Genomic DNA, 14,158 nt, shown 5'->3' on the forward strand with positions numbered 1-14,158 from the left:
GGTACTGTATGTAGAACTGCTTTTTTGAATTTGTGCAATATTTCTAAAATTAGAAACATCTTTTCTCAGAGTGATGCTGAATAGCTAATTCATGCATTTATTGCTTCTAGGCTGGAGTATTGCAATTCATTATTAACAGGCTGTCCTAAAACCTCCCTGAAAAGACTTCATCTGATCCAAAATGCTGCATCTAGAGTACTGACAGGGACTAGAAAGAGTGATTGCTCATAGGGGGGGTTGTTTTGACTGATGGGTTTTCTCTGTAATTATTGTAGAGTCTCTACCTTACAATATAAAGCATCTTGAGGTGACTGCTTGTTGTGATTTGATGCTATATAAATAAAATTGAATTGAATTAAATTGAAAGAAAATAAACTTTTCGTGGTTCTGACTGACATTTAAGTGCAATGTGAAAGGAAGATTTTCAAGTGTACTCTCATGCATGAATGCAGAATGACAGAAACACTCATATAACCTTGTATTCTGTGTACAAATAAACTGTTAAGAGGTAGCATCGACCGAGGCTGACCCCCAAAACACACGCACTTATCCTACTATCTGGCAATGAGGGCAGATCGCTCCTGCACCAGCAGCAAATACTACAACTCCGAGATTGGCATTCCATTGGCCACTTTTGGATCTCGACATCTCCCAGTGGCCTGCTGGAGGTCATTTCGTAGCAGTTTTTTTTTTTTCCTGCTCTCGGTGGAGACGGATGCATTTTTCTCTTCTCCCCAACCTTCCCTATCTACCCCCGCTTTTGCTGCTTCGCTGCTTAGAGCATCCCTTTACACATTCCCGAACTAGAATTTAAATTATCGATCTGGTCAGCAGGTCTCTCAACACTATTGATGATCAAATTCTCATCACGAGGATATTGGGAGATGGGGAACCCTCTTTCCTCTGGCCCGGCTACATACCCGGCTGGTTATGTTATGGATTCCCATGGGGATGGAAGATAACGTTCCTGGCTGTACTGTGTGGATGTGGCATATATATTGATACCTGGATTTTTCCCAAATTGGACCTGGGGATATCTGGTTTCTGGGCAGCTGTTCGGGCCATAGTAAGGCTGCCTATGAGGGATGCAGAAACAGTACGAACTCAATCAGACTCAGTAGAGGTGAATCGAAATGGATTACATCTGGACGAGTGTTGGAGTCTCTGTTCTGCGTGGTGGAGTAGAACCAAATTCGGATGATTGGATTTCTGAGAGGTAACCAGAAAACTGTAAGGTCTGTCAGCAAATAGTTATGATGGCCTGAACCAAAACAATTGCAGTATTTGGAATTTGGCTCCCAGACGGCCTTGGATGGCTGTCTATCTAAATTATCTCCTGGAGATGTTTGTAAACAGATGCTCTCCACCCCCGCCAAATGTTGTGACCTGTATGAACTGGTATCCTGGCAACCAAGGCTGACTTTACCATCTTATCATGAACATTATCATGAACTGCTGGTCTGGAAGCTGTGTGGCCATCACAGTATCCTGCTCGTCTCCACAGGCAGCCCCTCCCCTCCCCACCCTAGTGCTCTCCAGGCTTTAAATGTGCTACTGCTTTGCTGAGGTGTTTTTTTGGAACCTCGTAAGGTGTTCATAATGAACACAGTACGGGATGATTTTTTTTAACCTACCTATCCCAGTGTATCTCTTTATGTGTTTCTTGCTAAAGGTAGTGCTGGTAAAACAGCTGCATGACCTCAGACACCTGTCTCCCCTGTTTGTGTTTGTCTCTGTGTTTGTATTTCTTGGATGGTGTTCTGTTAACTAATTTCCCCATTGTGGGACTAATAAAGGTATTCGTATTCGTGCTCACCCTGTTCCTTCTTGCACAAAGGCACACACAATGGTCCAGCTGTTGGGTTAAGGATGTTGTATGGCTCTGTCCAGCTCTCCTACATATCATCTGCATAACAATAAAAATGTATGCAGTGCTTTCTAATAATACTGCCTAACTGCTAAACATATAGTGTAAATAAAATTGGCCCTGGCACAGAACCCTGTGGACCTCCATAATTAACCTTGGTGTGTGAAGAAGACTCCCCATTTACATGAACAAATTGGAGTCTATTAGATAAATATGATTCAATATGATATGCAGTACCTTTAAAACCTACTGCATTCTCTAATCTCTAATAAAATGTGATGGGCAACAGTATTGAGAGCTGCACTGAGGTCTAACAGAACACGAACAGAGATGAGTCCATTGTCAGAGGGCATGAGAAGATCATTTGTAACCTTCACTAATGCTGTTTCTGTTCTGTGATGAATTCTGAAACCTGACTGAAATGCTTCAAATAAACTGTTCCTCTGCAGATGATCAGTAAGCTGTTTTACAACTACTCTTTAAAGAATTTTTGAGTGAAAAAGAAGGTTGGAGATTGACCTATAATTAGCTTCGACAGCTGGGTCAAGTGATGGCTTTGCAAGTAATGCTTTTATTACTGCCACCTAAAAAAAGGGAAGTAGTCAGAACTGATGGGAACATTGTAGACACTGAGGATAGTACCTTGAAATCCCACAGGCAAATGGGAACTATGAAGAGGTCACAAGGAAAGTTGCAACTGCCAAATGTCTGCGGAGAGTGAGGCAAGTCCTGAGGAGTCAGATTGAATGGGAAGAACAAGTTCCGGAAAGTGCAAGAAAGTACTTTACCATGCATAGAGGGTTTCACCCCAAATCCAGCACCCTAAGACTGTACACTAAGCTGAAGGAAAGAGATCAAGAACCACTATTCAGGATGAAACAACAAAGATCCATGAGTACATCAGAAAGATGGCCACAACTGATCATGTGCTTTATGAATACATCAGTCAGCAGAAACCGGAGAAAGAAGAAGAGCAAGAACAGGAACCATCATGGAAGGACAGGCCCCTGCATGGCATGTACCACTGACAGAATAAGTGACTGGAAGTCCCGAGGTCAAAATGGGATATGCCCCCAAGGGTGGTTGAGAATGACTGAACAAAGATCCTGTGGGACTTTGAGATACAGACACAATCAAACTGGTGATATTTAACCAACCTGACATAGTGATGGAGAAGCAGAGAGAAGAAGGCTGTAGTGATAGTGATACCAAGTGATAGCAAGATCAGGAAGTAGGAAGGAATAAGAGAAGCTTGAGAAATACCAAGGGCTGAGAGAAGAGTATAGGGCAGGGCTCTTCAACTACAGGTCTCGAGAGCCCCTGTCCTGCATGTTTTAGATGTGTCTCTGTTTCAACACACCGCTCAAGCTCCCCGTCCTCTGGTAGAGGACTCAAGCTTGCAATTTTGAAAGTGGTCTTGAGCAAGAGTCCTCCAGGTTCTCTGATTGCCTTTCAAAGTTCTTTTTTTGGACATTGGCTGATTTTGTACTCATTTTCACTATGGGGTATACTGTCTTTAAAACATTTGAGAAAACTGGACAAGCAGAGGAAAAAAGAAGTAGCATGCTTAAACACGTAATGCTGCTATTTTTTGAACAGTTGGTTGTTGAATGCAGTTTTATAAACGGTATCTTTTGTCGAGTTTTATATATATATATATATATGTGTGTATATATGTGTGTGTATATATATATATATATATGTGTGTGTGTGTGTATATGTATATATATATATAAAGCACTTTGGTCAACGTCGTTGTTTTAAATGTGCTTTATAAATAAACTTGACTTGACTTTATAAATAAACTTGACTATATATATATATATATATATATATATATATATATATATATATATATACACACACATATATATATATATACACACACACATATATATATATATATAAAATCACATTAAATAGTTGGACTTCCGGACCTTGGCCTCATGAAATTTTGTCTGACTGGACCTCTTTAAATTTTATTTGAATACCCCTGTTATAGAGCAACAAGCTGTTTTTCCAGTCTAAATGAGCATCTTCTAAATTAGTGAGACGCCGTTCCCTCTCCAGCTTACAGGTTTTCTGTTTTCAGCCACGCATTTGTGAGTTATACCACAGAGTCAGACACTTCTGATTTGAAGCTTTCCTTTTCAGAGGAGCCACAGTATCCAAAGTTGTACACAGTGAGGATGTAAAAATATTGATGAGATAATCTACCTCACTGGGAGCAGAGTTTAGGTAGCTACTCTGCGCTGTCTTGGCACATGGCCCTGAAGAGCATAATAATGAAGGAATTAGATCCTTAAACTTAGTTACAGCACTTTCAGAATGACTTCTACTGTAATCAAAACTAGATCTTAGAAAAAACTGAAACTGATTTCTTTGGTTTGTCAACACAAGCATGGGGAAGTGTTATTGGATAAGTGTATTGTACTGTAATCCTTATTTTAAATGTGTGGAAAATTCCCCATATTTTAAGAAAGAGTAAAAAAAAGATAAATAAAATAAAAGTATTTTTATACAATAAAAACTAAGACTAGTAACCAAATTTGAAAAAGGAAATGAAGCTTAAATAATTAAACAATAACAATTAAATGAAAAGTTTAACTAACAAAAATAGAAAACTAATAACTCTGGGGTGGAGGGAGATATCTGAGAACCTGGATCAAATCTGTCTTTTTGGGTGGACTGCCCGTTTAAAAAGTGCAGCCATGCTTGTATTTCACCGCATGGGAGCACTCATGTACTACTAGACACACTACCCCTCATTTATCATTGTGTGTGTGTGTGTGTGTGTGTGTGTGTGTGTGTGTGTGTGTGTGTGTGTGTGTGTGTGTGTGTGTGTGTGTGTGTGTGTGTGTGTGTGTGTGTGTGAGGAACAGAGAGAGAGAGGTTGGTTGGGGTTATTTCTCTATGATTAGCCTTATCTTCCCTTCCATGCACAATCACAATGTATACTCAGCCAGATGGCCAGAAAACACAGTACTGCTGATGGTGCCACTTGATCAGTGCTATATCTAGAGTGAGTGTGTAAAATGGTTACATAGTTGTTCCCCATTGCTGAGGCAGAGGAATTCACATGGTTGCTAGAGGCTCCTGTCAGGCCTCTCATATGTTCGTGTGGCCACATCTGTAAGCAGGGAAGACTTCCTCTCTCGGTTGGTTGGCAACGCTGAGCCCAACCAAGGTCCAGTTGTTGTTCTGGTCGCGTGCGAAATTAGACACAAAACAAAGATGTGTGCATAAGTAGTTAATTTTCCTTCCCCTCAAATAGCTGGCCCTCAAAGGGGGATGTTTCAGAATAAGATGTTTTCTAGGGAAACACAAGATAAGGATCCATAATAGCAGTCTGTAGTGCATATAAATGGATCTGTCTACAGCTATTATTGTGACTTTTGGAAAGAAGCATGCTTTTCTCTTCATGTCCTGCAGATGTCTCCACTAACTGCTCTTTGCCACTGCTCCTCCACACAGGTAGGTTAACTACCCCGGGCTCCAGGAGCCCCAGGCTGGATTTCATCTGAGAACAAACTTTGAATTTTGCTTCATGTTTTCATGGTTTGCATAGTTTTCTGTTAGTGTGTGTGTGTGTGTGTGTGTGTGTGTGTGTGTGTGTGTGTGTGTGTGTGTGTGTGTGTGTGTGTGTGTGTGTGTGTGTGTGTAGATACAGCACTAGTTCATCCCTTGAGCGAAATGTCATTTTCATGCTTGAATTATTCATAGGTCATTGTTAAATTGCTTCACAACTACAACTACAAAAAAAAAAAAAAACAAACAAAAAAAACTGTGCAACTGAGTGAAAGAAAGTCTGGCTCCTTGGAATCAAGATATAAACAAAAATCAAGATATAAACAAAACAAACCCGGCCCCGTTTTAACTTAACCGTTTCACAAACATGTCACTGTCCAAAGTGAATCACCGAGATAACACACGGGTCCTATTGTCCATGCCCACCTTTATTCAAGGTTTAAAAGGTTTAAACTAAAATAGCTTTCATTTTATGGCTATTTTCATTTTTCAAAGGCTTTATCTCTTATAATAAGAAAATATGTAATTATAGGGGAACTGAGTGGTCGGATTGATAGAGAGTCAAAAGTTGTGTCATATATTCGCATATCTGGATCATAATGCTACCCTATGTTAAACAGAGGGATTTTTTTTTAAATGTTCTGTTGGCTTTTTTGTTTGTTTGTTTGTTTGTTTGTTTTTGTTTTGTTTGTTTTTCACCTTGAACCAAATATGGCAAAAAAAAAAAAAAAAGAATCAGGTGATCTGGGGGTCACTGGTCATCTTTCGTGCAAAATTGGTATGACTCAGACTGGTGTTAACAAACAAACAGACAAACATGCAAAACACAATACCCCGTTCCCCCCCTCAAGTGGCAGCGTCTTGAGGGTTGGCTCAAGACTTTTGCACAACACTGTAGATTGTCGGGATCTGCCACCCTACCAGTCACAGAAATATTCAAAAATGTGCTGGATGAGAGATGCATCCTAATGATTTTCCAGCCGGTGGCGCCAAAGGCCGTTCAAGCTTGTGTTGCAATCGTCCTGTGTTACTTTGTTCACCTCCATTAAACTCACAAATAGCGGCACCGTTTAATGTTGAAGAATAGTTCTATGCACTGAATGAAAGTAAATAGATACAAAACTAAACATCGAAATAATATTCATTTATAACGTGGTTTTATTGACGTATTTTTTTTTTTTTACTAGCCATCAATAATAATCTTTGGGTTGTTTTATTTTTTGTCTTAAAAGTATTATTATTTTTAACCATCTACAACACATGATGCCCTAGGACAACAGAAAGCTTTTGAGCTCCATGCGCCGCACATGTGAACTTTAATGATGCTTGAGGGAGACTTACAGGGTTAGAGTACCTAGGTAAGGTAAGGTAACCTAATCCTAACCCTCCTAACCCAACAAAAGTGGTACCACCGCCTCGTCTTTCATGTGATGGTAGTGGTGACACGCTGGCTGCTCTACAGACGGGACTGCACTACTGAAGATATGATTACAAAAAACGACCACATGCGTTCGTATGATTCGGGCTTAACTGTGTAAATCCAAAAAGAAAAGCAAGAGGAGAGGGCGAACCAGTGGTGGTCTAAAAAGTATGAGGAGACGGGGATGTGCGGTGATATATCACACTGGCCATCAATATGTGACAACAAAGGAAGATGCAGAGTTCCTTCGTGCACAGAAACACCAAAGTGGTGTGTCTGAAGTGTAATGTGCACCTCTGCTTTACAGCACAGATGAAGTTCTTTGTTTTATAAATTGTTGACATTATTGGAAGCTGTTCTGGTGTTTTTTTCGCTCTCTAACAGTTGTCTTATGATCTACAAATCAATAATTTTCTCTGTTGTTTTGTACCGTTGTTGCACAACGTTGCCCTCAGCCCGGACTGGGGTGTCTGAAGTATAAAAAAGTTGTTTTCGCAATAAACCTGCTCAGAGTGAACCGATAAAGGATGTTGAATAATGTGTGGTAGAGGGTTAAGTCAAAGCAGGTCGTCCATACGCACGCGCACACACACACACACACACACACACACACACTGGTTATTTGCGTGTAAACCCCTCCCATCCGCGGAAGATAGCGGATAACGGATGATGCGCACTATGCGCCTGGCTGAACACGGAGCGCGCGCTGCACACAGGGCGCGCGGCACCGCACGGACACCAACATCCAGCCATCCATAACACGTACAGACTCACTCATACTGTAGGATTCTGTCCTATGCAAAGTGGACATGGAGTTCAAGTAGGTGCACCGCTCTGGAATGATCGCGGCAACTTTGGCTTTGGATTTCTGAATTTTATTCGCACAAACAGACGCAGGAGAGAAAATGTGGAGATACACGAACCTGCTGGCTTGTCTGCTGGTTTTGTGTAAGAACGCGTCCTCACAGAGCAAGGTAAGAAAAGACACAAAACGCGTTACTTTGTGGGATTTTTGTGCATTTTTAGTCCAATTACAACAAGACTCATTCAGTGTTCATGCTCACGTCTTACCATGTTCCGTTTCACGGAGCCTGTCCTTCAGACAAATGAGTGACTGTACCAATATTCTAACACCTCCCTCGAGCCGGAGCTTTAAATTTCCTGTCTAAGGCCGGCAGATGGTTCGGGTTCTGTGTCATTTTTTGTGATTCAAGGTAATCCTCCCAATGAGGGCTTTTGTGCGACAGGAGTAACTGTAGGTGCATGTAATGACACCTCCACTGTGCGCAGGCTTGTGGCAGCAAAGTGTGGGAGAGATGGCACTCAGTGGGGTAACGGTAATATCTGGCTGCCGTGTTTGTACAGCTGCTGGACTACAGTAAGCCCTCACTCTCCCTCAGCCTAATCCAGCTACACACACACACACACACACACACACACACACACACACACACACACACACACACACACACACACACACACACACACACACTGCCAGAAGATAAAACATATGTTCAGTATGGCTGTAGACCAGAGGCACAATTGTCTTTGTGTGTGTGTTAGAGAGAGACTGTCAATAATTGTCTGTTCCTGATTCTATCACGGTGGCCCCTTTAGCACCACTGTAGGTCAGTGAAGAGTAAAGCCCATTATTAGTACAAGTGGTACATGCATAGCAGTAGTTGAGGGGGTAACATCGGCAGTGGCCATGATGATAGGAGGTCCCTGAAGTTCCAGTGAAGATGAATGATAATGTGTCCCATCAGTGCTTTCAACTTTGTGTTATTTTGCAAAATTTCAACACCCAAAGCAAGCCACATAAAAATGTTTTTCCCAGTTGGGTGTGGAACATCTTGACTGGCCAGCACAGCTCCCTGTCCTAAAACCTGTCTAGCACTTTTAGCCTTAACCCTGATTCTGTTTACTGTTGATTTTCAAAAGCTGGAGAAATGCCTGGAACTAGATGAGTAACAAGTAACAGGATGAGTCCAGTAATAACACTTACAAACCTGGTCAAAACGGGATGATTTACCAATCAGTAACTGCTGGGGCTAAAAAAGACTGAGCCAATAGGGAAGAGAGCAAATCTGTAGTTGCTCTAATGGATTTGAGCTCCAAAAGCAAGTCAGTCCCAACAGACTCCCATGTAAAAATGCTGAACTTAGTACAGAACATCTAAAAGTCTGTGCTTCAGTTTTGGTGAATGAAATAATAGCATTTTGTCTCTCTCATCCAAACATCATAATTTCTGGCGCCGATAATCCAACATGGTGGCAGCCAAAATGGTAGTGCTGAGGCTTTAAAATGTCTTGTCCAGTTACGATTATCTGTTATTTAAGTAAAAGAATAAAGTAGCTAAATTATGTATATAATAAGTGAAATCATGATATAAATGTAAAAACTGAACACTGTGACTGTACTCTAGTGATTTACGGTTAACTAGTGTAACTAAACTCTGTAGACTGGATATTAAAGATGGATGTGGTCACTGTGATGTTGGGACATCACACTGGTTTGTGGACTACCTCCCCCACCTCCACCCAAATTCAAGTTTTTGCCATCTTGGCTCTTTGTAGCCAGAAATGTAAATGGTGTGCTAAGTTATGAGTTAATGCTAGAAAGCTTGATTAAAAAGGTGAATTCTCAGACTCTGAGTCCCTCAGACATACTCAGATACCAGTAACCACACAGCAAAGCCATATTATTTCCCAGATAATTGTGTTAAATGCTCCAAAAAGCACCAACAGCAGAAATAAAATTGAGAGGTCCAGTCAAGTGACTCAACTTAAGAAGGTGAGGCAGAGCACATAGCTAGCTGCTAAAGCCTAAAGGCTCCTGCTTATTATTTTTTTAGCTCTACATCAGTATCAAGTCATGTCACATTCATCATGCCGAATCAATGTCATGGCTCTAGTCCTGTGGCCACAGGACACTCCTAGTCCCTGTAGTCAGACTGGTGGCACTAGCTTAAATAAAATACAAAGCCTGCTCGAAGTAGGGCAGAGAGTGCACCAGAGGGTGGCGTGGGAACCAGCGCATGCACCTGCTTTTTATTTTGGTTGTAAACAAACCTGAGGACAATCAGGACAAGGTCAACTGGAGGGTAGGAAGAAGGAAAGAACAGACTGGGGTGCTGAGTAGCCTCAGGGAGACAGCCATGACAGACGGGGCCTGATAAAAATATTTACAGACTTAAAGGTGCTGCAAGATGCCTTAAAGCCGTCGAAGGTGCTTGAAATGTCATTTCTGACATGCTCTGTTATGCCAACAAGACTTCATTTAATTGGGGGTGTCACATGGAGCTTGATGAAGAGTCAACATTATCAGTCTGCACACAGTCAAGCCTCTGTTTGTAGTCAAAACAAAGCTGTAAGCTGTTGGAAATGAAGGACTCATATGTCTTTCACACTGAGGCTGAGCATGAGTGGGTCATCATTTGTCATGCACCAGAGTTCTGCATTATGAGGCTTTTATAAAGGTGTGATTTTGCCTGGCTGTGGTACAAAATGTACACACGATCCTCCTATTATTGTCTTTTTTCTCAATAATTAATTCATAAATTGCAACACAGCCCTGTTTTTAATCACATTTATCATTTTATTGTTATTTACAGTCTGCTTAATTTGTTCCTAGAATTGTCCATTTAAGCATATTTGTTTTCCAAGCTGTCCTTTCCTTACATGGCTTAGACCCTTAGCTCCCGGCATGCAGCTCCATTTGTAATCAAGAAGAATCACCAGAGAAATGTTTCAGATTTAATTCACTATCTGTAAATTCTCCTACTGTGTAAAATCTCTTGGCACCATGTTCCTGGACCTTGACTTTTTAGAGATTTGGGCCATGAACAAAAATAAAAGATGAACGTGGCCGCCATGACATCACCCAGTGAATAGTAAAGTCTTGTTTTTGAAGCCTCGAGCCAATCGTTTTCACTATCTTGGTGTTTTTAAACTGGGGATACCATGTGAGAGATGAATCTGACACTGTACATGCACAGGGCAACAACTTGTGACAGAAAGGTTGATGGCCAGTGAGCTGGTTTATACTCTGTTCTGACTCTGATACTGATCAAAATTCACAAAATAAATTTCATATTTTATTCGGCGGACTTGAAATTAGAGATTGAGCCCCTAAAGTCATCAGGAAAGTGTTCACTGAGGTCACAGAGCAAGTTAGCCGATGGTCATTTTCCCATAGACTTCTATAATACCAGGAATCTCTTTGAAACCAGGACAATCAAGTAATAAAGATGCGCATATTATTAATTTCCAACTATCCTGACAGCTGTCTAGTAAAACATTAAAATTATCACGTTATGAAGCTTGACATTAATCTCTGCCAAACTGATTTGTTCAGAAACAAATGGCCAAATATAAACCGTTAAAAATCATCTGAGTGAAGTATATCTGTGTTTAACTTCCACTCAGCGGCAAAAGCCAGCAGGGGTTTGAAAACAATGTGGGAGTCAGACTTTCTCTCTGGGTATGGTGAGCCTTGACTGCCGGGTCAGCTGACAGCTGGCGAGGCGAGCTGGCTGTTAGAGCGGTGGGAATGGACATCTCCGAAAACATCAGAGCACTTTTGCAATTAAGCGATACCTTGATAAATCGAGCAGATATTTGAGGTTTACACATCTACATTCTTGCCTGAAAACATCTTAAAAACATTCATATTTCAAACTTTTTGGCCGCTCTCCTCCACATTTGCCACATTTGAGTTTTACTGCACAATGAATCATAGGATATGGTGGGCCATGGAGGATACACCGGAACCATCCTTCAAATCTTTGAATTTGGACGGCCTTCATCGCCTCACTGTGACGTAATCGGCTTACAAATGTGGCCTTTGAAGGATGCAGCCCCTGAATTTGGACACAACCGGTGTTGCTCACTTCCAAGTCTTTGTGCTAAGCTACGCTAACTAGTAAATAATTGTAACTTTTTGTTTAATGCTAACCATATTTAATCGGAATGTTGTTCAAGAATTATGTGGAAATTTGGGCAATTTGTGCACTGTGAGGACACACTGCTGTGCACAGATTACAAAATAACATAGCCTCAGTTTATAGGGCAGAATCTGTGGGATTAGTGGCCATAAGGGATAGATATGTACACATGAAAATAGGCTTTACATTAATGTCATGACACAGTTTCCCAGCAGAACATTGCATAGCTTAACATATTTAATAGTTTAATCGGTTTGTTTAATAAATGGCTTTAGGATGGAGTAGAGTATCTGTGGCACTAAACAGTGATGGAATCTGCAGCTTTTAACAGTCCAATAAACATCTGGGGTGAGAGATCATCTGGGGAAAAGGCTTTGGCAACAGCAATCATTCCACTCATGGTTGAAGTTACCAAACACACACTAATAATTAGGGAAATGTGTCTTTGTACTTGTGGATGGATTATTATAGTGGGTGGATTTTATTATGGAGCCACAATGACAGATTGATTTGCATCTGTGTTATTTCAGCAGATTTTCGCCCTTAAAAATAATTTTGTGTAATACCAAAAAAATACTGTTTACTACTTTTCTGAGGTTCTTTAATATGACTGTGGCTAGAAAGTAACTCATAAAAGACTATGTGTCTGAAACTTTCTCTCATTTTTGTGCTACTTCTACAATGACTGACAGATTCAGATGGTATCTGGTCACATACACAGATCCAGCAGGAATGTAGATGTGTACCCCTAAAAGCTGCGAGTGCTTGATACACTTTGTGTTGAGCTAATTAACATCCCAATGCTAATGCTGGTAGTTTTGTCTGAGCCAGCGACTTCAAGGTTCATCTCCAGGCTGAAGGCTTAAATAAAAATTCTCCTTTGTACCAAGTTAATCTTTACAGTGGCACAGTAAGACTGTTTATCATAAGCACCACTAATTAGATTAAAAATCAGGTGCACTCTTTGGAGTGGAATGTGGACCCCACTTTCGGTCTTGAGTGCCCCTGAGAGGAGATGGTGTGGATTTTAAAGGGATAGTTCATGCTGTAAAGCTTGATGGACTGGTTATTCACAGTGCCCTTTCTGTGCATTTGTGGGAAAATTGTTCCAAACAAGCAGAAGGCTGCAGGTCATAACAGTGCCGATGTTTGGGTTTGAGGGAGGATGAAAGATGCAGCTGAACATACTGTACCTGCAATGCCTGCCTTCATCACTGTACAGTTGTCCCAGTGATTAGCAGCTGGCAGATCTCTAAAAGCAGAGGATATCCTTGTTTTTATGGGCACAGCTGCAGATACAACAGGCCAGCGCTACCGAAACTCTGACTTAAACTCTGTGGCTAATGAATGCAGGGGCCTTTTGTGTAGCACATTGTGTGTTTTAAACAATCCTGAGCACAATTGGGATTTTACTTCATCACTGTCAGAGCATGTTAGCTGTTAAAGGCTGCAGCAGTTGATCTAATAGAGCTCCTTGCAGTGTGCAGGCTCTTTTCCTCCCATTGTGCAGACATGAGTTCACATTTGAGCTGTGTTCTTTTTGACCTGAAACTTGACTGCACTTGATAGGTCAAAGCCAAAGACTCAAAGCTCAAAGCATGCGTTAAATGCGCTGTACTCTTAATTATTAGCACTGTTAATTGTGTTGGCTGTTCCCATGCTGATAGGTCAGCTTGGCATGGGATGCTGGATGGTCAGTTAGGCATACAGGCACATCTTATTTGACAGATGGAGGAAGCAGCTGCTCTGACTGGCAGAGGGATTGCCTGCAAAGTCTTTCTACTGCAGAAAAGCCCACAAGATAATGACTAAGTCCTTCTTGACTATATGTGAAGCACCGCAGTAAATCTAGCTGGAATTTCTCTTCACTTCCGTACCTTAAAGAACTCTAAGCTGATGTTGCTATGCAGCGGTTGGTGTTTGGCTGTGGCTGAACAATGCAGCTCAGCAGGGCCATAGGCAGAGCCCCTGCTAAAGAAATTTAATCTGCTAATCCATTCTATTTTCATGTAGCTGTATGATTTGTCAACCTGCTCCCTTTGCACTTGACATGGGTCAGGATTACCTGGGCTCTGCACACAGAAGCTGTGCCCCTCCCAGTATTTCTACTGTTGGGGAGGGACCCCCCCGACACACACACACACACACAAAAAGAAACACCCTCTACACCTTTCCCATCACTCTGCCTGCATTCCTTCACTAATGAGCCCCCACCACCACCACCACCTTTACCACTAACCCCCATTGCCATCAGTAAGCCTGCAGCTGCACAAGTGCAAAAACTGTTTAGATCATGACGTACAGACACATATTAAAGAATTTACTGTCAGCCATAATATGAACAATTAATTAGATTGTATTTAAATAGTACCAACCATTGACTCAAGGTGCTGTATGT

The 14,158-nt window shown here is 41.3% G+C and overlaps 1 protein-coding gene across 1 annotated transcript in view; it reads left to right on the top strand.

Moving 5' to 3' along the window:
• The first annotated feature begins 7,512 nt into the window (after nt 1-7,512).
• Nucleotides 7,513-14,158, top strand: part of olfml2a (olfactomedin-like 2A) — a 31,742-nt gene continuing 25,096 nt past the window's right edge. Inside the window, exon 1 of the mRNA XM_030723798.1 lies at nt 7,513-7,789. Within this exon, the coding sequence (XP_030579658.1) occupies nt 7,721-7,789 (69 nt within the window). The 5' untranslated portion in view covers nt 7,513-7,720. The remainder of the gene's footprint in view (nt 7,790-14,158) is intronic.

The sequence above is a fragment of the Archocentrus centrarchus genome, unplaced genomic scaffold (assembly GCF_007364275.1).
Source record: "Archocentrus centrarchus isolate MPI-CPG fArcCen1 unplaced genomic scaffold, fArcCen1 scaffold_27_ctg1, whole genome shotgun sequence".
NCBI lineage: Eukaryota > Metazoa > Chordata > Actinopteri > Cichliformes > Cichlidae > Archocentrus > Archocentrus centrarchus.